Here is a 25,142-nt window from a genome sequence, read left to right on the forward strand (position 1 = left end):
ATTCTCCTCTGTTCCGGAGTGAGTGGTCCTCTTGCTCCTCATTCAGGGTCCTCATCGTGATGCCTGACCAGACCCAGGACTCCACCCTCCACTCCCCTGAAGCTGTGCTCCTCAGAACAAAGGCATTACCTTCTTGGGAATTCTGAATCGGAAGTCAGGATGAACCAGATCTGTCCAAAGCTGTCGGGGTCTTCTGAGGAGCAGGACTTTACAAGGCCCCACTCTTCTGGAGTCAGTGGCCCCTCAGTCCTAACTCAGGTTTCTTACCTTGACTTCAGGTAGCATATGGGACTCCACCCTCCCTACTGTCTGCCAGCCTCAGGCCAAGGCTTTCACCTTCCTGAGACACCAGAAGGGGAGATAAGAGACCTATTCCCTGGCTACCCCTGACGGGGGGCCTCTGTGTGGTCCCCTTTGTTATGGGGAGTCCACTCATCGGCACCCAGTGTCCTCACCCTGAAGCAAATTAAGGCCTGTTAGGATCTCCTGCTTGGGCAGAATTGGAGATGCTGCCACAAGACCAAGGAACTCACCTCCCTGAGAACCTCTCCACCCTTGCCCCGGAGGAAAAGAAGGGGTACCTTCAGACAGACAGCTCTGCGCATGGCCACACAAGGGAGAAAGCAGGGTAGGCTTTGTGGGGCCCCCTTCTGTTCTAAGGTCCTCACCTTGAGTAACTATCAGAGGCTGGGACTCCTCCCTCCACTGACCTGAGGACACAGCTCTTAAACCAAGGCTTTTATGTCCCTGAGAAACTTGAAGAGTAAGTGAGGAGATGCTGATCTTTTCAGGGTATCTGACATTGCGTATGTAGAAGACCCCACTGTCACCGAAAATTTTTCTTTTTATTCATACCATTCACTTATTCAGCGTTACTGTTACTGTATTCCAAAACAGTGCTTTGGGAACAGGGCCCCTTTTATCCCATGAGATACATTTTGGAGTGGTGAGAAGAAAAATGAATTAAAAGACATAAGGTCTGGCTTAGGCTGGGAGGAGTGGAAGAGTGTAGGCTCTAGACTATTGCAGACCAGGGGACTAGACCCAGCAAGGTCACTTAATCAGTCTTGTGAACTTGAGAAATTTGCAAGTTATTCACCTGTAAAGGGAGTCTGCTAAATCCTATCCTGCGTGAATGTTGGAATGTTATGTACTACATGTAAAGCAGTGGCATACTCATTAAGAAATACTGGGTTTTTGATGAATGGCAGTTATGATATGATTATTATGAACCCCCAAAATACCACCCTCCCATCAGAGTTTATTTTTAATCCAGTAGGTAGCAGAGAATATGCAGTCCACTAGGGCAAAAGAAACAAATACTCACAAATGAGCTAAATCAGTCAAAGTATCTTTTATTTCTACCAAAAGAAAGTTTAAACGAAGTAAGGCAAACCACGAGTTAAATGGCTTTTACTCTCTGTTTTCTCCATTTTTTGTTTCTAAATATTTTCTGTGGTCGCCTTTCACATTTCCATGACAATGTCTATTGCAGTGCCATGTTTTTCTACTTCTGGATCATACAGAAAATATAGATGGTTCGTGAATTTCTTTTACATATACCAAAACCGTAACTTTAGAATTCTTTAAACAGCAATAAATATGCAAGCAATGTCATTCACGAATTCCTATTCTTAAGAAAACACACTATCTATTACAAGAAAAAAACATTTGAAAAAACCTAAATCAATCAATCAATAATATATAGAAGTTACTAGTCTAAAACAGGAAGATAAATAAGATCTATGCTTTGTTCCCTCCACCCCTACTACTGTGCACTATTTAGGAGCCTGACTGCTCTCTTCCAAAACAAAGTGAGCAAACTGCCTGCGGCCTCCCTCCCTACATGTGGGAGGAGCTGCAGGCCTTGGCCCTGGAAGGGGCTCTGCCCTCAGCAACAGCTGCAGCCCTGGCCGCGGCTCTCACTGCTGCTCTCTCTTCCTCATCTTTCAGAGCCTCCTCATAGAGATCTGGGAAGGCACTGGGGACGGTACCAATGATCTTGGCCACAAACTCCAGCACTTTCATCTTGCTGGTTTCAGCGTGGGCTCTCGGGCCCCACAGGAACTCATAGCGCGGAGGATCGCTGTCGGGCACCTGGCGGTACGTCAGGTACTTCTGCTGCACGAAATATTTGCTGATGAGCCTCCTGGGCTCCCCAAAGATGGAGTGACTCCTCCCAGCATACAAACCCAACGCATTGAGGAATTCCTAGATCTCGTCCTCGGTGGCACGTTGCCCTTCGTGAAGATTTTGCCCAGGAGAACCATTAGGAGACCGGACTTGGGCAGCCAGGACTCATCACTCAGACTTCCCTCGCTGGGGAGGGCCAGCTTGCTGATGAGGGCGTAGGAGTGATTGCTGGGGTCGACTTCCTTCAGCTCGAGGCCAAAGACCAGCTCCATGATCTCAGAGGCTCTGCTGAGGATCTCAGGGAAGTGCTTCTCATACTTCTTGTTGAGAGTCTTCAGCAGTGCTGCCTGCAGGATGGGCTCCTTCGTTATGTACTTCTCCAGCAGGAACTCCACGAACATTGTGGACTTCCTGCTCAGAGGATCTCTGCAACTCCTGCGGGTGGAAGGTGCTGCCTGGGAGGTACCTGCACTTTTCTCATCTTGGCTCTGGGCACCCTCTTCAGATCCTGGGCATGAAACCCCTGCACCATGAGAGGTAGTGCCTGGGGTTCCCTGAGGCTCCTGGCGAGTGCCAGCAGCAGGGGAGCTCGGGGGAGTACCCCGAGAAACAGAAGCGGAGTAGGAGGGCGACTCTTGTATCTCTTTTGCCGCCGCCGCTGCCTCAGTGGCCTGGGCACCCTTGAGACTCTGAGTCTCCCCCTGGGCCTGACTGTGTTTCTCACGGGCACGGCGCTTGCTCTTCCGGCCCCGAGGCATGATGACACAGGTCAGGGCCCGCAGGCGGGAGTGTGCGCAGGAAGGCAGGCAACGAGGGCACCTGGGGGAGGGAAAAGGAGATGCTGTGAGTACCTTCAGTGGGGAGATTCCTCCCTGGCTTTTACCAAGGCCGCCTCTGCAGGGTCCTTGAGGGCACTGCTCGAGGACCCACAGGGCTCCTGTTCTCCTGCTCAGCCTGTCTCCTGAGACCCCTGTGGAGGACGGTAGAGTGAGCCTTGGGGCACAGCCAGCCAGCCAGCCATGCCTGGGCGGTACTGGGGTGACAGTGGGGGCTGGCAGGGGAGGTAGGTCTCCGCGGTTCCCATTCAGAGTCAGGATGACAGTTGTTGCCAAGACTACCCCCCCACCCCATCCCCTCTGCTGCTCTGAAGTTGACACCACCATCTTCCATGACACCCAGGAGGAGGAAAGGAGGGAGCGTTCAGCCCACCACCCAAGGGTCCTGGGACCCTCCCTTCTGCTGCCTGGTGGCTGCCCCTTCAGAACAAAGCTCTAACCTCCCTCGGACCTGGCAGAGGAAATTACGGGCAGTCTCAGCCTGACAGTCCTTTCTTGGGAGTTTAAGGGTTGACAGGAGGGAACAGGCCATATTCTCTCTTGTCCCTTCTCTTCGGGGTGGGTGACTCCCTTAGTCCTCACTCGGGGTCCTCCCTGGACGGCCGGTGCAGCCTGGAGCTCCTCTTGCCCCGAGGGCCATCTGCTCGCACCAGTGCCGGCACCTCCTTGAGTCTCATTCGGAGGCAGTGAGGGTGACCACGCGGCCGCATGTGGCAGAGTTTTATCAAGCCTGCAGCGTGCGGCAGACAGGTCGAGGCCCTGTGGCTGGCGGCCCCACTGGCCCTCACTCAGGGGCTTGGGCTGACTCTTGGGAGTGCTTAGGGACGCGCCTTCTGCTGGCCTGCACCTGTCCTCTCAGACAGCAGCCCTCCCTCCTCCGTGTGTGGCCAGAAGGAAGCGGCTGACAACAGGGGAGGGCTTCTGAGGTGGCCTTGCAACAGTGAGGACGGTTCTCACCCTGACTCCTCCCCCCGTGCCCTGGAAATCCTCCCTCTGCTGACCTGCGGCAAGCCCCTCAGGACAAGACCCCCTCCTCCCTGTGTCTCCCGCGTCTGTCCGTCCGTCCGCGTTCGCACTGAGGGAGCCCCTCAGTCTTTAGACCTGCCCGGAGGCTCCCAGGCCGACGTCAGGGGCGGGGTCCGCGTGGCCGCCATTCTGGGGTGTGGAGCCCCTCGGTCCCCGCGAGGGTCCCGTCCTTCACTCCACAGGGCCTGGGGCGCTCCCTCTACTGAGCTGAGCCAGGGTCCAGCAGCCTCAGAGCGAGGCCTTCCTTGCCCGAGACCCCGCAGGGGAAGCGGATGGACTTTGGGCCTAACAGCCAGGCCCGAGCCTCTGGGGCCGAGAGCAGGGGCGGGGGAGGTGGGGCCTGTGTGGCTGCCACTTTTCGGAGGGAATGGGAATTGGCGGTGTAGGGGGCGTGTCCCGGCACTTCTTACTGGGGTCACCTCACACCTTGTAACCTGACGAGACGCGGCACTCCTACCACGGCTCACCCTCGCTGGAAGTTACCTCTCAAAAATGGCCTCGCCCCCACATCGTCTTTAGGATGACGTCATTTCCGGCCATGCGCATCTGGGATCCAGGTGGACAGCAGGGGCGAGCTGGAGCCGGGGCAGGGCGGACTGTGTTCGGGGTGGGGCGGGGTGGGGCGGGGTATCAGAGAGGGGTTCCGGGGGAGCTTCCGGCAGGCCTGGCACGAGGGCCTTTCATTGGCTCTTTGCAGGTTCTGGGACTTTTCCCTCTGCTGAGCTGAGTCAGCAGGCGTCACACCTTCGCTCTCATTTCTGTCGGTAACCTCAGCCGTAAGTATCTGGGGCCCTGAGCCTCACAGCCATGCCTGGGTCCCCCGAAACTGACAGTGAGGGCTCTTTGGGGCCCCCTCTTCTATGGTGGATGCTGCTCTCAATCCTCTCTCAGTGTCTTCTCTTGACTCCCTGCAGATGCTGGGCTACCTCCCGTCTGCTGACCTGAGGCCAAGGCCTCACATCAAAGACATCAACTCCCTGAGACGGCTGGTGTGAAGTGCAGGCACGTCTCATCTGGACACTTCTGCCTAGAGCCTCCCAGAGATGGCTGCTGCAGGTAAGATGAGCTGAGGGGAAAGGAGGCGAGACTCTCTTCTGTGGTTTGGAGCCCGTCAGGTCTCACTCAAGGTCCTCACATTGACTGCTGGCAGGGCCTGCGATTCCTTCCTTCTCTGGCATGAATCCATCCCTGTCCCCAACCGTGCCCCACAGAATCCCAGAGGAGTTAGTGAAGGGCCGCCTTAGCCTGACAGTTCCCACTGTGGTCTCTCTTTGTTGACATCAGGGGCATTACCCAAAAGTTCAGAAATGAATTTCTGTCCTTCTGTACAACTACTGTGTTACTTGCTTTTGTCTTTTAGTCCGTGTGCGATAGTCTATTAAGATGATCACTTAAAAAGGCCAGTTGTCATCCACTAACAAAGTTTCAGATGGTTATTTCACAGCCTGTGGACCATACTGCCACATCCAGCCCAATCTTTGGTGTCCCACGCTCCTGGCATGTGGGCTCTGAAATGCTGCCTCAGATTCCTTCAGTGAAGCAGTAGAGATTCATGGTCCCAGAGCACAGTGGAAGAATCAAGGGCTCAACGTTATAGGCTTTTCTCTAATCAATCCTGTCATCTGCCTCTCTTGCAGGCTACAGACCTCTCTCGAATTCAGGGCCTCCTCCTACCTGCCCACACTCAGGTTCTAGTTCAGTGGAGACTTATTGTCCTTCAGGGATTATTTAGTTTTGTGTTTTTGCTTTTTTTAATGTTTTTTCTTTATTCCTTCTATAATTTTTCCATGGTTGATTTTGGCTACAGGAAACAGTAGCCCATGTTTGATTGTCATCAGCTGCTATGGATAAGGTACTAGATCTGTAAAAGAATTAAGGAAAATCGATATTCTTACAATATCTGTGTCTCACAAATACACATAACATGCTATTCTGGTTGAGACTTCTTTTTCCTAAGTCACTCAGGAAATTGTTATTGTTGCCTCCATGTAGATTATATAGATTTTTGTATGGTTTCTTTCTAGGTATATTTTTTATATTGTTGCTTTTGTGTATGGTGTATTTTCTTTCCTTTATTTTCCTATTTTTGATGTTTTTAACATATTTATTGGAGTATAATTGCTTGACAATGGTGTGTTAGTTTCTCCATTATAACAATGTGAATCAGTTATACATATACATATGTCGCCGTATCTCTTCCCTCTTGCGTCTCCCTCCCTCCCACCCTCCCTATCTTACCACTCTAGGTGTTCACAAAGCACCAAGCTGATCTCCCTGTGCTATGTGGCTGCTTCCCACTAGCTATCTGTTTTACGTTTGGTAGTGTATATATGTCCGTGCCACTCTCTTACTTTGTCCCAGCTTACCGTTGCCCCTGCCCGTATCCTCAAGTCCATTCTCTAGTAGGTCTGTATTTTTGTTCCCGTGTTGCCCCTAGGTTCTTCATGACCTTTTTTTTAAGATTTCATATATATGTGTTAGCATATGGTATTTGTTTTTCTCTTTCTGACTTACTTCACTCTGTATGACAGTCTCTAGGTCCATCCACCTCGCTACAAATACCTCAGTTTCGTTCCTTTTTATGGCTGAGTAATATTCCATTGTATATATGTGCCACATCTTCTTTATCCATTCATCTGTTGATGGACACTTAGGTTGCTTCCATGTCCTGGCTATTGTAAATAGAGCTGCAATGAATATTTTGGTGCATGACTTTTTTTGAATTATAGTTTTCTCAGGGTATATGCCCAGTAGTGGGATTGCTGGGTCGTATTGTAGTTCAATTTTAATTTTTACATGACCGTCCATACTGTTCTCCATAGTGGCTGTATCAATTTACATTCCCACCAACAGTTCAAGAGGGTTCCCTTTTCTCCACACCCTCCCCAGCATTTATTGTTTGTAGATTTTTTGATGATGGCCATTCTGACCAGTGTGAGATGATATCTCATTGTACTTTTAATTTGCATTTCTCTAATGATTAATGATGTTGAGCATTTCTTCAAGTGTCTGTTGGCAATCTGTATGTCTTCTTTGGAGAAAGGTCTATTTAGCTCTTCTGCCCATGTTTGGATTGGGTTGTTTATTTTTTTCATATTGAGCTGCATGAGTTGCTTGTATGTTTTGGACATTGATCCTTTGTCAGTTGCTTCATTTGCTAATATTTTCTCCCATTCTGAGGGTTGTGTTTTGGTCTTGTTTATGGTTTCCTTTGCTGTGCAAAAGCTTTTAAGTTTCATTAGGTCCCATTTGTTTATTTTTGTTTTTATGTCCGTTTCTCTAGGAGGTGGGTGAAAAAAGGATCTTGTTGTGATTTATGTCATAGTGTTCTGCCTATGTTTTCCTCTAAGACGTTGATGGTGTCTGGCCTTACATTTAGGTGTTCAATCCATTTTTAGTTTATTTTTGTGTATGGTGTTAGGGAGTGTTCTAATTTCATTCTTTTACATGTAGCTGTCCAGTTTTCCCATCACCACTTATTCAAGAGGCTGTCTTTTCTCCACTGTATATTCTTGACTCCTTTATCAAAGATAAGGTTACCATATGTGCGTGGGTTTATCTCTGGACTTGCTATCCTGTTTCATTGATTTATATTTGTGTTTCTGGGCCAGTACCATACTGTCTTGATCACTGTAGCTTTGTAGTACAGTCTAAAATCAGGGAGCCTGATTCCTCCAGCTCCGTTTTTGTTTCTCAAGATTGCTTTGGGTATTCTGGGTCTTTTGTGTTTCCATAGAAATTGTGATTTTTTTTTGTTCTAGTTCTGTGAAAAATGCCAGTGGTAGTTTGATAGGGATTGCATTGAATCTGTAGATTCCTTTGGGTAGTAGAATCATTTTCACAACGTTGATTCTTCCGATCCAAGAACATGGTATATCTCTCAATCTAGTTGTATCATCTTTAATTTCTTTCATCAGTGTCTTATAATTTTCTGCATACAGGTCTTTTGTCTCCTTAGGTAGGTTTATTCCTAGATATTTTATTCTTTTTGTTGCACTGGTGAATGGGAGTGTTTTCTTAGCTTCACTTTCAGATTTTTCATCATTATTGTATAGGAATGCAAGAGATTTCTGTGCATTAATTTTGCATCCTGCTACTTTACCAAATTCATTGATTAGCTCTAGTAGTTTTCTGGTACCATCTTTAGGATTCTCTATGTAGAGTATAATATCATCTGCAAACAGTGACAGCTTTACTTCTTCTTTTTCAATTTGGATTCCTTTTATTTCTTTTCCTTCTCTGATTGCTGTGGCTAAAACTTCCGAAACTATGTTGAATAATAGTGGTGCGAGTGGGCAACCTTGTCTTGTTTCCAATCTTAGTGGAAATGGTTTCAGTTTTTCACCCATGAGGATGATGGTGGCTGTGTGTGTGTCATATATGGCCTTTAATAGGTTGAGGAAAGTTCCCCCATGCCTACTTTCTTCAGGGTTTTTATCATAAATGGGTGTTGAATTTTGTCGAAAGCTTTCTCTGCATCTATTGAGATGATCATATGGTTTTTCTCCTTCAATTTGTTAATATGGTTTATCACATTAATTGTTTTGCGTACATTGACGAATCCTTGCATTCCTGGAATAAACCCCACTTGATCACAGTGTATGATCCTTTTAATGTGCTGTTGGATTCTGCTTGCTAGGATTTTGTTGAGGATTTTTGCATCTATATTCATCAGTGATATTGGCCTGTAGTTTTCTTTCTTTGTGACATCCTTGTCTGGTTTTGGTATCAAGGTGATGGTGGCCTCATAGAATGAGTTTGGGAGTGTTCCTTCCTCTGCTATATTTTGGAAGAGTTTGAGAAGGATAGGTGTTAGCTCTTCTGTAAATGTTTGATACAATTCTCCTGTGAAGCCATCTGGTCCTGGGCTTTTGTTTGTTGGAATATTTTTAATCACAGTTTCAATTTCAGTGCTTGTAATGGGTCTGTTCACATTTTCTATTTCTTCGTGATTCAGTCTTGGCAGGTTGTGCATTTCTGAGAATTTGTCCATTTCTTCCAGGTTGTCCATTTTATTGGCATAGAGTTGCTTGTAGTAATCTCTCATGATCCTTGGTATTTCTGCAGTGTCAGTTGTTACTTCTCCTTTTTCATTTCTCATTCTATTGATTTGAGTCTTCTTGCTTTTTTTCTTGAAACGTCTGGCTACTGGTTTATCAATTTTGTTTATCTTCTCAAAGAACCAGCTTTTGGTTTTATTGATCTTTGCTATCGTTTACTTCATTTCTTTTTCATTTATTTCTGATCTGATTTTTATGATGTCTTTCCTTCTGCTAACTTTGGAGTTTTTTTGTTCTTCTTTCTCTAATTGCTATAGGTGCAAGGTTAGGTTGTTTATTCGAGGTGTTTCATGTTTCTTAAGGTAGGCTTGTATTGCTATAAAATTCCCTCTTAGAACTGCTTTTGCTGCATCCCATAGGTTTTCAGTCGTCGTGTCTTCATTGTCATTTGTTTCTAGGTATTTTTTTATTTTCTCTTTGATTTCTTCAGTGATCACTTCATTATTAAGAAGTGTATTGTTTAGCCTCCATGTGTTTGTATATTTTACAGGTCTTTTCCTGTAATTGATATCTAGTCTCATAGCGCTGTGGTCGGAAAAGATACTTGATACAATTTCAATTTTCTTAAATTTACCAGGGTTTGATTTGTGTCCCAAGATATGATGTATCCTGGAGAATGTTCCATGAGTACTTGAGAAAAATGTGTATTCTGTTGTTTTTGGATGGAGTTTCCTATAAATATCAATTAAGTCCATCTTGTTTAATGTATCATTTAAAGCTTGTGTTTTCTTATTTATTTTCATTTTTGATGATCTGTCCATTGCTGAAAGTGGGGTGTTAAAGTCCCCTACTATGAATGTGTTACTGTCGATTTCCCCTTTTATGGCTGTTAGTATTTGCCTTATGTATTGAGGTGCTCCTATGTTGGGTGCATAAATATTTACAATTGTTATATCTTTTTCTTGGATCGATCCCTTGATCATTATTTAGTGTTCTTCTTTGTCTCTTCTAATAGTCTTTATTTTAAAGTCTGTTTTGTCTGATATGAGAATTGTTACTCCAGCTTTCTTTTGGTTTCCATTTGAATGGAATATCTTTTTCCATCCCCTTACTTTCAGTCTGTATGTGTCTCTAGGTCTGAAGTGGGTCTCTTGTAGACAGCATATATATGGGTCTTGTTTCTTTATGCATTCAGCCAATCTGTGTCTTTTGGTGGGAGCATTTAGTCCATTTACATTTAAGGTAATTATCGATATGTATGTTCCTATTCCCATTTTCTTAATTGTTTTGGGTTCGTTATTGTAGGTCTTTTCCTTCTCTTGTGTTTCTTTCCTAGAGAAGTTCCTTTAGCAGTTGTTGTAGAGCTGGTTTGGTGGTGCTGAACTCTCTCAGCTTTTGCTTGTTTGTAAAGGTTTTAATTTCTCCACCAGTTCTGAATGAGATCCTTGCTAGGTAGAGTAATCTTCATAGCAGATATTTCTCCTTCATCACTTCAAATATGTCCTGCCAGTCCCTTCTGGCTTGCAGAGTTTCTGCTGAAAGATCAGCTGTTAACCTTATGGGGATTCCCTTGTGTGTTATTTGTTGTTTTTCCCTTGCTGCTTTTAATATGTTTTCGTTGTATTTAATTTTTGACAGTTTGATTAATATGTGTCTTGGCATATTTCTCCTTGGATTTATCCTGTATGGGACTCTCTGTGCTTCCTGGACTTGATTAACTATTTCCTTTCCCATATTAGGGAAGTTTTCAACTATAATCTCTTCAAATACTTTCTCAGTCCCTTTCTTTTACTCTTCTTCTTCTGGAACCTCTATAATTCGAATATTGGTGCGTTTAATGTTGTCCCAGAAGTCTCTGAGACTCTACTCAGTTCTTTTCATTCTTTTTTCTTTATTCTGCTCTGCAGTAGTTATTTCCACTATTTTATCTTCCAGGTCACTTATCCGTTCTTCTGCCTCAGTTATTCTGCTATTGATCCCATCTAGAGTGTTTTTAATTTCATTTATTGTGTTGTTCATCGTTGCTTGTTTCACCTTTAGTTCTTCTAAGTCCTTGATAAATGTTTCTTATATTTTGTCTGTTCTATTTCCAAGATTTTGGATCATCTTTACTATCATTATTCTGAATCCTTTTTCAGGTAGACTGCCTATTTCCTCTTCATTTGTTAGGTCTGGTGGGTTTTTATGTTGCTCCTTTATCTGCTGTGTGTTTTTCTATCTTCTCATTTTGCTTATCTTACTGTGTTTGGGGTCTCCTTTTTGCAGGCTGCAGGTTTGTACTTCCCGTTGTTTTTGGTGTCTGTCCCCAGTGGCTAAGTTTGGTTCAGTGGGTTGTGTAGGCTTCCTGGTGGAGGGACTAGTGCCTGTGTTCTGGTGGATGAGGCTGGATCTTGTCTTTCTGGTGGGCAGGTCCACGTCTGGTGGTGTGTTTTGGGGTGTCTCTGGACTTCTTATGATTTTAGGCAGCCTCTCTGCTAATGGGTGGGGTTGTGTTCCTGTCTTGCTAGTTGTTTGGCATAGGTTATCCAGCACTGTAGCTTGCTGGTCGTTGAGTGAAGCTGGGTGCTGGTGTTGAGATGGAGATCTCTGGGAGATTTTTGCCATTTGATATTATGTGGAGCTGGGAGGTCTCTTGTGGACCAGTGTCCTGAAGTTGGCTCTCCCACCTCAGAGGCATAGCACTGACTCCTGGCTGCAGCACCAAGAGCCTTTCATCCACATCACTCAGAATAAAAGGGAGAAAAAGTAGAAAGAAAGAATTAGTAGAAGTAAAAGAAAGAAAGAAAGGAGGGAGGGAGGTAGGAGGGAAGGAAGGAAGAAAGAAAGAAGATAAAGTAAAATAAAATAAAGTAAGACAAAATATAATAAAGTTATTAAAATAAAAAATTATTAAGAAAAAATGTTTAACCAAAAAATGGATGATAGAACCCCAGGACAAATGGTGGAAGCAAAGCTGTACAGACAAAATCTCACACAGAAGCATACACATACACACTCACAAAAAGAGGAAAAGGGGAAAAAAATCATAAATCTTGCTCTCAAAGTCCTCCTCCTCAATTTGGGATGATTCATTGTCTATTCAGGTATTCCACAGATGCAGGGTACATCAAGTTGATTGTGGAGCTTTAATCCGCTGCACCTGAGGCTGCTGGGAGAGATTTTCCTTTCTCTTCTTTGTTGTCACAGCTCCCGGGGCTCAGCCTTGGATTTGACCCACCTCTGCGTTTAGGTCGCCGGAGGGCATCTGTTCTTCGCTCAGACAGGATAGGGTTAAAGGAGCAGCTGCTTCGGGGACTCTGGCTCACTCAGGCCGTGGGGAGGGAGGGGCACGGAGTGCGGGGTGAGCCTGCGGCGGCAGAGGCCGGCATGACTTTGCACCAGCCTGAGGCACGCCGTGCGTTCTCCCAGGGAAGCTGTCCCTGGATCCCGGGACTATGGCAGTGGCGGGCTGCACAGGCTCCCCGGGTGGGGGCGTGGATAGTGACCTGTGCTCGCACACAGGTTTCTTGGTGGCGGCAGCAGCAGACTTAGCGTCTCATGCCTGTCTCTAGGGTCCATGCTTTTAGCCGCGGCTTGCGCCCATCTCTGGAGCTCCTTTAAGCAGCGCTCTTAATCCCCTCTCCTCGCGCACCAGAAAACAAAGAGGGAAGAAAAAGTCTCTTGCCTCTTCGGCAGGTCCAGGCTTTTCCCCGGACTCCCTCCCGGCTAGCAGAGGTGCGCTAACCCCGTGTAGGCTGTGTTCAGGCCGCCAACCCTAGTTGTCTCACTGCGCTCCGACCAAAGCCCGAGCCTCTGCTCTCAGCCCCGCCCGCCCTGGCGGATGAGCAGACAAGCCTCTCCAGGTTGGTGAGTGCCGGTCGGCACCGATCCTCTGTGCTGGAATCTCTCCGCTTTGCCCTCCGCACCCCTGTTGCTGTGCTCTCCTCCCCGGCTCCGAATCTTTCCCCCTTCGCCACCCGCAGTCTCCGCCCGCGAAGGGGCTTCTAGCGTGTGAAAACATTTCCTCCTTCACAGCTCCCTCCCACTGGTGCAGGTCATGTCCCTATTCTTTTGTCTCTGTTTATCCTTTTCTCTTTTGCCCTACCCAGGTACATGGCGAGTTTCTTGCCTTTTGGGAGGTCTGAGGTCTTCTGCCAGCGTTCAGTAGGTGTTCTGTAGGAGTTGTTCGACATGTAGATGTATTTCTGGTGTATCTGTGGGGAGAAAGGTGATCTCCGCGTCTTACACTTCTGCCGTCTTCCGAATCCCTTCTCTCTGCTTACAAAACCTCTTACCCTTCAAAAAGTTACTTCTCATACATACCTCTACCTAGCCCCGGACAACCATCAATCTGCTTTCTGTCTCTATGAATTTGCTTAGCCTGGACAATTCATGTAAATGGTGTCGTATTATATGTGACCTTTTGTTTCTGACTCCTTTCATTTTTCATTTATCATAATGTCTCCAAGGTTCATCCATGGTCTCTCAGTTATCCGTACTTCATTCCTTTTCATGACTGAATAATATTCCATTGTAAGAATATACCACATTTTGTTTGTCCGTTCATTCAGTGATGGGAATTTTGGGTTGTTTGCATTTTTTGGCTTTTGTGAATAATGCTTCTTTGAATATTTGGGTACAAAGATTTGTTTGAATACAATTATTAAGTTATTTTGGTTATATACCTAGAAATGGAATTGCTGGGTCATACAGTAATTCTTTGTTTAAATTTGAGGACCTACCAAACTGTTTTCCAAAGAGGCTGAACCATTTTAAATTCTTACCAGCAATGTATGAGGGATCCAATTTCTTCATATCCTCACAAACAGTTGTTATTTTCCATTTTTATGACCAACCTAGTGAAATGGTATCCCACTCTGTCTTTTTTGTATACATTTCCCCAATGACTAATGATATTGAGCATCTTTTCATGTACTGTTTGGCCACTGGTGTATCCTCTTTGTAGAAATGTCTATTCAGGTCCTCATCTCCAACTTATGAGGGAGGCTTTGGATATTGACCTCCTAGGTAAGCTCACTCATTGGTGTATTTATTCAGAGGCCAGTCTCAACACACCATTAACAGATTCCAGAGTTGGACTTGAGGGCACACTGGGAAAGTTTCAGGAGAAAGGAGCTCTAACGTGGGAAAGTGCTGGAGCTGAACACACGTGCTGGGACCAGGGCAGTGAGCTTTCAGGGAACCCTGGCGCGAGGGGCAGGAGGACTCTAGATAAATGAAGCCCACAGACAATCCCCAAATTATGGTTTATTCTTGTGTTAACCTTCCTTCATCAGGACCGTTTATAGTCCTTTGGCTACAGGGTTTTTTGTTTGCTTGCTTGCTTTTTATTGTTTAAATTGCCTGAAATACAGTTTGAAGTAGTGAGGAGACAAGTGAATTAAAGGATACTAGGTCTGCCTCAGGCCGGGAAGAGTGGAACAGTGTGGCCTCTAGACGAATTCAGACCAAGGGTCTATTCCCAGCTCTGTCACAAGTCTTGTGAAGTTGAGAAAATTGCCAGTTCATTATCTGCAAAGTGAGTCTGATAAGCCCTATCTTGTAGAGCTGTTGTAATATACATGATGTTTGTAAAGCACTTGCAACAATGGTCTTTCAAGAATGGCATCTATTACTACGATGACTATGACCCCAGACCATAATACCAACTCTTTGGGATTTTTTTCTTTAATCTCACGAGATGTCAGAAAATACGATTACACAGCCCCTTTGGAACGAACAAAACTGCTTAGACAGTGAAACTATGTAAAATTTCCCCATTTGTAAATATGTCATTTGAGTGTAGAGGAATCTCTCCCAGCTGGATGCTACTCAAAGGTTCTAGAATTTGCGTCAAGGACCAACAACTTCCCTCCCAGGTGCCTTTTCATCCAAACCACCCCTATTTTCATTATAATTTCACCACCACCAAAAATTGTAGCCTTCATTTGGAGTTCCCCAGATTACACTTAAGGTAAGCAGTAGAACATCCCTTTAAGGGAGTGGCCTCTGGCCCTTTGACCCCAGTGCAAAGAGTGCTATCACAGTGGCTTCTTGACCTCTCACTTCAAGGAAGTATCATCCTTGTTTCTCAGAAACTCCCTGGAGGCGATGGGACTAAAACACCTAGTTTGTGCACTGTGCTCACCTGCACTGGGACAGGAACACGGAAGCCATTTTATTCCTGCCCTGGGTGGAGTTTCTCTCTGTTTTACCCACAGTCCCAAAGTAAAAATTCAGGGTAAGCTTCCATTCCAGTCTTGAGTCTGTCAGCTCTGAGGCCCACCATCTAAGGGTCCCACCCTCCCCCACCACAATTCACTCAACCTCATTTAGCCCACCATCCCGCCTAACTTAAAATCACCTCCTCAAGGGAACTGCAGTGTCCCAAAGCTCCAGACTTCCTTGCTTCAGAGCATTTACACTTGACTGCTCTCATCTGGAACCTCCTCTCTTTCTCACCCCTTGTTTTAACTTGCCATTTATTTAGGTCTCAGAGTGTGTCTCACCATCTTCTTGATATGGCAGCAGCTCCTAGGCTCTGAAGGTCTATGGACAGTGGCTCAGTCTTCTTTTTCTTACCATCCCCAGTTCTGCCACGGAGCCTTCCAAAGAGTAGATGCTCAATTAATGGTTGGGAATAAGAGTGGCAACGATAAGGATGTCTACTTTATTATTGTTTAATTTCTCTCACAATCTTGAATAATCTAAGAAAACATCTTTCAGTTTTACAAACAGAAGCACTAAAAGAATAAAACAAACCAAAAATGTACCACCATGTACGCTTTTTCTTTTCTTTTTTTACTTGTCCCACATTATTTTACTGCCGAGTCTATTCACAGTTCCATGGAAATCCCTCTTCCATTGCTGTGTTTTCTTGTTCTAGGTCATAAAAAAAAAAAATGGAACGTTTTAAAATTTGTTTTATGAAATATCAAAACTTTAACTTGTACCTGATAAAAGTAATGAATATGTGATCCATACTGTCACCAGCAGAATGGCGATGTCCTGGGCTCTTACCCTCCCAAAGAGGAAGAATTCTGTCGAGAGGCGAAGAGCAGTTTTAAGTAGCAAGAGTTCAGTTAAGCAGAGCAAAGGTACGCTCCCGAGAAAGCAGGAGAGCGGGCTGTCTGGAAACCAGACGCAGCCCCAGAATGGGGTAGGGCTGTGTTTTGTAGAGTGGTGGTCCCTCCCTGTGTCCTGTGTTATTTGACTGACAAATCGATTGACAGCTTTAGGCTATATAACTTTCCTGCTAGTATGCAGGCACTTACCCATAAGCACCCAAGCAGAACCCATGGGGTGGGGCGGGGAAGCAAAAGCCGCAACGCTAAGTTATTACAAATGAGGCGTAATGAACCCTGGGTTACCTTGAGTCACCTTGTAGGTCTTGGTGCGCTTGCGTCAACCTGTGCTGGCGGTTTTGTCTTGCTTGGTCCTGGTATGGCTGGAAACCTAGCAGTGGTCCTTGACCACGACAGGCAGGATCTCTGGGCATGCTGCAACCACCAGTGTCCAGGTAGGGGAGGGAAAGGCGAACCGTCCAGGATGGGGCAGGCCCGCTCATGTGTGACTCGCTCTCCTCACCTTGGCTCTGGGCACCCTCTTCAGATCCTGGGCATGAAACCCCTGCATCACGAGAGCTCGTGGCTGGGGCTCCCTGAGGCTCCTGGTGAGTGCCAGCAGCAGGGGAGCTCGGGGGAGTACCCCGAGAAACAGAAGTGGAGTAGGAGGGCGACTCTTGTATCTCTTTTGCCGCCGCCACCGCCGCCTCAGTGGCCTGGGCACCCTTGAGGCTCTGAGTCTCCCCCGGGCCTGGTGGCGTTTCTCGCGGGCACGGCGCTTGCTCTTCCGGCCCCGAGGCATGATGACACAGGTCAGGGCCCGCAGGCGGGAGTGTGCGCAGCAAGGCAGGCAACGAGGGCACCTGGGGGAGGGACAAGGAGATGCTGTGAGCACCTTCAGCGGGGAGATTCCTCCCTGGCTTTAACCAAGGCCGCCTCTGCAGGGTCCTTGAGGGCACTGCTCGAGGACCCACAGGGCTCCTGTTCTCCTGCTCAGCCTGTCCCCTGAGACCCCTGTGGAGGACGGTAGAGTGAGCCTTGGGCTACAGGCTGCCAGCCTACCTGAGTGTCACTGGGGTGACAGAAGGGGCTGCCAGTGGGACCTTCCGTGTTCTAGGGCGGGGAGTCTGCTCAGTTCATCTTCGGGATCTTTAGGTGGACGGCAGCCAGGACCTGGGCTTCCTCCCCTCCGTTGCTCTGCCGTTGACACCTCAGTGATCCCGGGGACCCATGAAGAGGAAGGGAGGGGTGGCCCAGCTCACCGGCCTGACAGGGGGAACACAGTACTGACAGCTCTGTGGAGTCCTTTCTATCCTGGGATCACTGGGTCCTCAGTCCCTATTCAGTGCTCTCAGCTGGCTTCACGTAGGGCCTGGGACCCACCCTTCTGCCCTCTGACGGCTTTACCTTCAGGCTAAGGGTCTCACCTCCCTCAGACCTGATGTAAAGGAGCCTCGGCCCGACTGCCCTGTCCTGAGCCTTCAAGTGCTGAAAGCAGGGGCAAGGCTAGACTCTTTGTCGTCCCCACAGCTCAGCGGGTGGGGCATGTTCCCCCTAGTCGTCACTCAGGGTTCTCAGTTTGACTCCTGGGAAGGCCTGTGGCTCCTGTCTCTTTACCTGAGGACATGTGCTCATAGAAGGGCCCACCGCTCTCTGAGAGCCAACAGAAGAAAGTGAGGGTAGCCTGATGTCCCACGTCTACCTGTGGTCTCTGAAGGCAGGAAGCTGGGGCCGGCAGATCCAGGCCTTATTATGCTTGGCCGCGCCGGTCCTCACTCAGGCCCTTCCTCAGTTTGACTCCTGGGAAGACCTATAATTTCTCCCCCTCTTCACCTATTACTGTCCCCACTTCTCTGTCACCCTGGGAGGAGTTAAGGGTTGCCTCTGCTCGGCCTGACATCTCTCCAGGCGTCTCCCAGGACTGACAGCAGGGGAGAGATGATGTGCTGCCCCCATCGTTACGGTTTTCATGCTCCACTCCAGCCTTAGGTCCTCACCCCAACTCCTAGCACAACCTGGAAATGTCCCCTGTGCTGAGTCAGCCAGCCTCGGAGCAAAGTCCTCACCACCCTGAGTCCCCAGAAGTAGAAGTCAGAGTAGGCCACGTGCAGCCACAGCTATTTCTGAGGGGCTTCTGAGGACTAACACAGAGGGCAAGATTCCCCGGGCTCCGCTCTTCTGGGGTTTGTGACCTCAATAGTCCTCACTCTGTCAGGATCTGGGACTCTTCCCTCTACCGACCTGAGTCCTCCAGAGCCGGAGGCAAGTGGGTGACACATCGAACTACCCCTGCCTGGGGCTTCCCCGGGCCGAAAGGGTGGTGGGGCTATGTGTTTGTTCCTCTCTCTTTTCGGTTGTGCGTTCCCCTTGGTCCTCACTCATAGAGTCCTTACGCTGGCTCTTCCCGTGACCTAGAGAGGCCTGTGCGCTCATACTACAGCCTTTAATTCCCTGAGACCACCTAGGAGGATGTGAGGGTTGCCTCACGTGGGCATGACTGCCTGTGGTCACTCATGGCCGACAGTAAGGGAGGGATTCTGTGGCGTCCTCACTTTTATGATTTGGGTGGTTCCCTCAGTCCTCACGGTCCTCTGCTCGACTCTTGGCATGACCTGGAATTCCTCCCTGTGCTCCCCTGAGGCTGGCCCCTGGGACCAAGTGCCTCATCTACCTGAGACGCTCTAAAAGGAAAGGCGTGGGGCGCATCATGCCAACATTCCTGGATTTGCCAAGGGGAGGTGTCCAGTGGCAGGGCTCTGCTCTAGGTGGAGTCCCTTTATCCTCATTTAGAGTCACTAGATTTCCAGTCTCTACTGAGTGAGGCTGTTCCCCACAGACCAAGGCCCTCGCCTCCCCGAGACCACCCCCAGTGGAAAGAGGGGGCAGGTCAGCCAGAAAGCTTTGTCCTGGGCCTCCTGGGGCTGAGCTCAGGGGCGGGACTCTGCATTCTCCTCTGTTCCGGAGTGAGTGGTCCTCTTGCTCCTCATTCAGGGTCCTCATCGTGATGCCTGACCAGACCCAGGACTCCACCCTCCACTCCCCTGAAGCTGTGCTCCTCAGAACAAAGGCATTACCTTCTTGGGAATTCTGAATCGGAAGTCAGGATGAACCAGATCTGTCCAAAGCTGTCGGGGTCTTCTGAGGAGCAGGACTTTACAAGGCCCCACTCTTCTGGAGTCAGTGGCCCCTCAGTCCTAACTCAGGTTTCTTACCTTGACTTCAGGTAGCATATGGGACTCCACCCTCCCTACTGTCTGCCAGCCTCAGGCCAAGGCTTTCACCTTCCTGAGACACCAGAAGGGGAGATAAGAGACCTATTCCCTGGCTACCCCTGACGGGGGGCCTCTGTGTGGTCCCCTTTGTTATGGGGAGTCCACTCATCGGCACCCAGTGTCCTCACCCTGAAGCAAATTAAGGCCTGTTAGGATCTCCTGCTTGGGCAGAATTGGAGATGCTGCCACAAGACCAAGGAACTCACCTCCCTGAGAACCTCTCCACCCTTGCCCCGGAGGAAAAGAAGGGGTACCTTCAGACAGACAGCTCTGCGCATGGCCACACAAGGGAGAAAGCAGGGTAGGCTTTGTGGGGCCCCCTTCTGTTCTAAGGTCCTCACCTTGAGTAACTATCAGAGGCTGGGACTCCTCCCTCCACTGACCTGAGGACACAGCTCTTAAACCAAGGCTTTTATGTCCCTGAGAAACTTGAAGAGTAAGTGAGGAGATGCTGATCTTTTCAGGGTATCTGACATTGCGTATGTAGAAGACCCCACTGTCACCGAAAATTTTTCTTTTTATTCATACCATTCACTTATTCAGCGTTACTGTTACTGTATTCCAAAACAGTGCTTTGGGAACAGGGCCCCTTTTATCCCATGAGATACATTTTGGAGTGGTGAGAAGAAAAATGAATTAAAAGACATAAGGTCTGGCTTAGGCTGGGAGGAGTGGAAGAGTGTAGGCTCTAGACTATTGCAGACCAGGGGACTAGACCCAGCAAGGTCACTTAATCAGTCTTGTGAACTTGAGAAATTTGCAAGTTATTCACCTGTAAAGGGAGTCTGCTAAATCCTATCCTGCGTGAATGTTGGAATGTTATGTACTACATGTAAAGCAGTGGCATACTCATTAAGAAATATTGGGTTTTTGATGAATGGCAGTTATGATATGATTATTATGAACCCCCAAAATACCACCCTCCCATCAGAGTTTATTTTTAATCCAGTAGGTAGCAGAGAATATGCAGTGCACTAGGGCAAAAGAAACAAATACAAATGAGCTAAATCAGTCAAAGTATCTTTTATTTCTACCAAAAGAAAGTTTAAACGAAGTAAGGCAAACCATGAGTTAAATGGCTTTTACTCTCTGTTTTCTCCTTTTTTTGTTTCTAAATATTTTCTGTGGTCGCCTTTCACATTTCCATGACAATGTCTATTGCAGTGCCATGTTTTCTACTTCTGGATCATACAGAAAATATAGATGGTTCGTCTTTGTGTTACATATACCAAAACTATAACTTTAGAACTCTTTAAACAACAATAAATATGCAAGCAATGTCATTCACGAATTCGTATTCTTAAGAAAACACTATCTATTACAAGACAAAAATGTGAAAAAACCTAAATCAATCAATAATATATAGAAGTTACTAGTCTAAAACAGGAAGATAAATAAGATCTATACTTTGTTCCCTCCACCCCTACTACTGTGCACTATTTAGGAGCCTGACTGCTCTCTTCCAAAACAAAGTGAGCAAACTGCCCGCGGCCTCCCTCCCTAGATGTGGGAGGAGCTGCAGGCCTTGGCCCTGGAAGGGGCTCTGCCCTCAGCAACAGCTGCAGCCCTGGCCGTGGCTCTCACTGCTGCTCTCTCTTCCTCATCTTTCAGAGCCTCCTCATAGAGATCTGGGAAGGCACTGGGGTCGGTACCAATGATCTTGCCCAGAATCTCCAGCACTTTCATCTTGCTGGTTTCAGCGTGGGCTCTCGGGCCCCACAGGAACTCATAGCGCGGAGGATCGCTGTCGGGCACCTGGCGGTACGTCAGGTACTTCTGCTGCACGAAATCTTTGCTGATGAGCCTCCTGGGCTCCCCAAAGATCAAGTGCCTCCTCCCAGCATACAAACCCAACGCATTGAGGAATTCCCAGATCTCCTCCTCGGTGGCACGGTTGCCCTTCTTGAAGATCAGGCCCAGGAGAATCATCAGGAGACCGGACGTGGGCGGCCCCGACTCATCACTCGGACTTCCCTCGCTGGGGAGGGCCATCTTGCTGATGAGGGCGTAGGAGTGATTGCTGGGGTCGACTTCCTTCAGCTCGAGGCCAAAGGCCGCCTCCATGATCTCAGAGGCTCTGCTGAGGATCTCAGGGAAGTGCTTATCGTACTTCCTGTTGATAGCCTTCAGCAGTGCTGCCTGCGGGATGGGCTCCTTCGTCTTGTACTTCTCCAGCAGGAAGTGCACCAACATTGTGGACTTCCGGATCAGAAGATCTCTGCAACTGCTGTGAATGGAAGGTGCTGCCTGGGAGGTAACTGAACTTTTCTCATCTAGGCTCTGGGCACCCTCTTCAGATCCTGGGCATGAAACCCCTTCATCACAAGAGGTAGTGGCTAGGGCTCCCTGAGGCTCCTGGCGAGTGCCTGCAGCAGGGGAGCTCAGGGAAGTATCCCGAGAAACAGAAGCGGGGGAAGAGGGCGACTCTTCTATCTCTTCTGCCGCCGCCGCCGCCTCCGCAGTGGCCTGGGCACCCTTGAGACTCTGAGTCTCCCCCTGGGCCTGGCGGCGTTTCTTGCGGGCATGGCGCCTGTTCCTCCGGCGTCGAGGCATGATGACACAGGTCAGGGCCCGCAGGCGGGAGTGTGCGCAGGAAGGCAGGCAACGAGGGCACCTGGGGGAGGGACAAGGAGATGCTGTGAGCACCTTCAGCGGGGAGATTCCTCCCTGGCTTTAACCAAGGCCGCCTCTGCAGGGTCCTTGAGGGCACTGCTCGAGGACCCACAGGGCTCCTGTTCTCCTGCTCAGCCTGTCTCCTGAGACCCCTGTGGAGGACGGTAGAGTGAGCCTTGGGGCACAGCCAACCAGCCCTGCCTGGACGGTACGGGGGTGACAGTGGGGGCTGGCAGGGGAGGTAGGTCTCCGCGGTTCCCATTCAGAGTCAGGATGACAGGTGTTGCCAAGACTACCCCCCCACCCCATCCCCTCTGCTGCTCTGAAGTTGACACCACCATCTTCCATGACACCCAGGAGGAGGAAAGGAGGGAGCGTTCAGCCCACCACCCAAGGGTCCTGGGACCCTCCCTTCTGCTGCCTGGTGGCTGCCCCTTCAGAACAAAGCTCTAACCTCCCTCGGACCTGGCAGAGGAAATTACGGGCAGTCTCAGCCTGACAGTCCTTTCTTGGGAGTCCAAGGGTAGACAGGAGGGGACAGGCCATATTCTCTCATGTCCCTTCTCTTCGGGGTGGGTGACTCCCTTAGTCCTCACTCGGGGTCCTCCCTGGACGGCCGGTGCAGCCTGGAGCTCCTCTTGCCCCGAGGGCCATCTGCTCGCACCAGTGCCGACACCTCCTTGAGTCTCATTCGGAGGCAGTGAGGGTGACCACGCGGCCGCATGTGGCAGAGTTTTACCAAGCCTGCAGCGTGCGGCAGACAGGTCGAGGCCCTGTGGCTGGCGGCCCCACTGGCCCTCACTCGGGGGCTTGGGCTGACTCTTGGGAGTGCTTAGGGACGCGCCTTCTGCTGGCCTGCACCTGTCCTCTCAGACAGCAGCCCTCCCTCCTCCGTGTGTGGCCAGAAGGAAGCGGCTGACAACAGGGGAGGGGTTCTGAGGTGCCCTTGCGACGAGGAGGACGGTTCTCGCCCTGACTCCTCCCCCCGTGCCCTGGAAATCCTCCCTCTGCTGACCTGCGGCCAGCCCCTCAGGACAAGGCCCCCTCCTCTCTGCGTCTCCCGCGTCTGTCCGTCCGTCCGCGTTCGCACTGAGGGAGCCCCAGTCTTTAGACCTGCCCGGAGGCTCCCAGGCCGACGTCAGGGGCGGGGTCCGCGTGGCCGCCGTTCTGGGGTGTGGAGCCCCTCGGTCCCCACGAGGGTCCCGTCCTTCACTCCACAGGGCCTGGGGCGCTCCCTCTACTGAGCTGAGCCAGGGTCCACCAGCCTCAGAGCGAGGCCTTCCTTGCCCGAGGCCCCACGGGGGAAGCGGATGGACTTTGGGCCTAACAGCCAGGCCGGAGCTTCCTGGGCCGAGAGCAGGGGCTCAGTGGGCGGGGCCTGTGTGGCCGCCTCTTTTCGGAGGGAATGGGGATTGGGGGTGGCGCGGGCGTGTCCCCGCACTTCTAACTGGGGTCACCTCACACCTTGACACCTGACGAGACGTGGCACTCCTCCCGCGGCTCACCCTCGCTAGACGGCAGCTCTCAGCAATTTCCTCGCCCCCACGGCACGCTTGGGAGGACGTCACATCCGGTCATGCGCATCTGGGGTCCAGGTGGACAGCAGGGGCGGGCTGGGGCCAGGGCGGGGCGGACTGTGTTCGGGGTGGGGCGGGGTGAGGCGGGGTATCAGAGAGGGGTTCCGGGGGAGCTTCCGGCAGGCCTGGCACGAGGGCCTTTCATTGGCTCTTTGCAGGTTCTGGGACTTTTCCCTCTGCTGAGCTGAGTCAGCAGGCGTCACACCTTCGCTCTCATTTCTGTCGGTAACCTCAGCCGTAAGTATCTGGGGCCCTGAGCCTCACAGCCATGCCTGGGTCCCCCGAGACTGACAGTGAGGGCTCTTTGAGGCCCCCTCTTCTATGGTGGATGCTGCTCTCAATCTTCTCTCAGTGTCTTCTCTTGACTCCCTGTAGGTGCTGGGCTACCTCCCGTCTGCTGACCTGAGGCCAAGGCCTCACATCAAAGACATCAACTCCCTGAGACTGCTGGTGTGAAGTGCAGGCACGTCTCATCTGGACACTTCTGCCTAGAGCCTCCCAGAGATGGCTGCTGCAGGTAAGATGAGCTGAGGGGAAAGGAGGCGAGACTCTCTTCTGTGGTTTGGAGCCCGTCAGGTCTCACTCAAGGTCCTCACATTGACTGCTGGCAGGGCCTGCGATTCCTTCCTTCTCTGGTATGAATCCATCCCTGTCCCCAACCGTGCCCCACAGAATCCCAGAGGAGTTAGTGAAGGGCCGCCTTAGCCTGACAGTTCCCACTGTGGTCTCTCTTTGTTGACATCACGGGCGTTGCCCAAAAGTTCAGAAATGAATTTCTGTCCTTCTGTACAACTACTGTGTTACTTGCTTTTGTCTTTTAGTCCGTGTGCGATAGTCTATTAAGATGATCACTTAAAAAGGCCAGTTGTCATCCACTAACAAAGTTTCAGATGGTTATTTCACAGCCTGTGGACCATACTGCCACATCCAGCCCAATCTTTGGTGTCCCATGCGCCTGGCATGTGGGCTCTGAAATGCTGCCTCAGATTCCTTCAGTGAAGCAGTAGAGATTCATGGTCCCAGAGCACAGTGGAAGAATCAAGGGCTCAACGTTATAGGCTCTTCTCTAATCAATCCTGTCATCTGCCTCTCTAGCAGGCTACATACCTGTGTTGATTTCAGGGCATCCCCCTTCCTGCCCACAGTCAGGTTCTAGTTGAACACAGCCTTAGTCTCTCCCAGGGGGTTCTCATTTATTTTGTTTTGTTGTTGCTGGTATTGTTCTTTCATTCTCCCTTTTATAGTTTCTCCAGTATCGAGTTTAGTAAACAGCAGCCCAAGTCTCGTAGCCATCTTAGAAACTACATATGAGGCAGTGTATTAGCATGCTCAGGCTGCCATAGCAAAATACCACAGGCTGGATGTCTTAACAACAGAAATTTATTTTCTTACAGTTCTAGAGGCTAGTAGTTCCCGATAGAGGTGCTGGCCGACTCAATTTCTGGTAAGAGCTCTCCTCCTGGCTTTTTGCTATGTCCTCACAGGGCCTCTTCTCTGTAAATACACAGAAAGAGAATGATATCTGGTGTCAGTTACTCTTCCTGTAAGGACATCAGCCTTATTGGATTAGCGCCCCATCCTTATGACTTCATTTAACCTTAATAACCTCCCTAAAGACCCTGTCTCCAAATACAGCAACAGT

The 25,142-nt window shown here is 49.3% G+C and overlaps 1 protein-coding gene and 1 pseudogene across 1 annotated transcript; both read right to left on the reverse strand.

Annotated features, from left to right (window-relative positions):
* Positions 1–1,842: 1,842 nt before the first annotated feature.
* Positions 1,843–2,891, reverse strand: LOC136142031 (melanoma-associated antigen B4-like; annotated as a pseudogene).
* Positions 2,892–20,810: 17,919 nt separating this feature from the next.
* Positions 20,811–21,863, reverse strand: LOC136142032 (melanoma-associated antigen B4-like). Its single transcript, XM_065900134.1, has one exon. The coding sequence runs from the start codon at positions 21,861–21,863 to the stop codon at positions 20,811–20,813; it is 1,053 nt and encodes a 350-aa protein (XP_065756206.1).
* Between the last annotated feature and the right edge of the window lie 3,279 nt (positions 21,864–25,142).

Source organism: Phocoena phocoena, chromosome X (assembly GCF_963924675.1).
Source record: "Phocoena phocoena chromosome X, mPhoPho1.1, whole genome shotgun sequence".
In the NCBI taxonomy this organism is placed as follows: domain Eukaryota; kingdom Metazoa; phylum Chordata; class Mammalia; order Artiodactyla; family Phocoenidae; genus Phocoena; species Phocoena phocoena.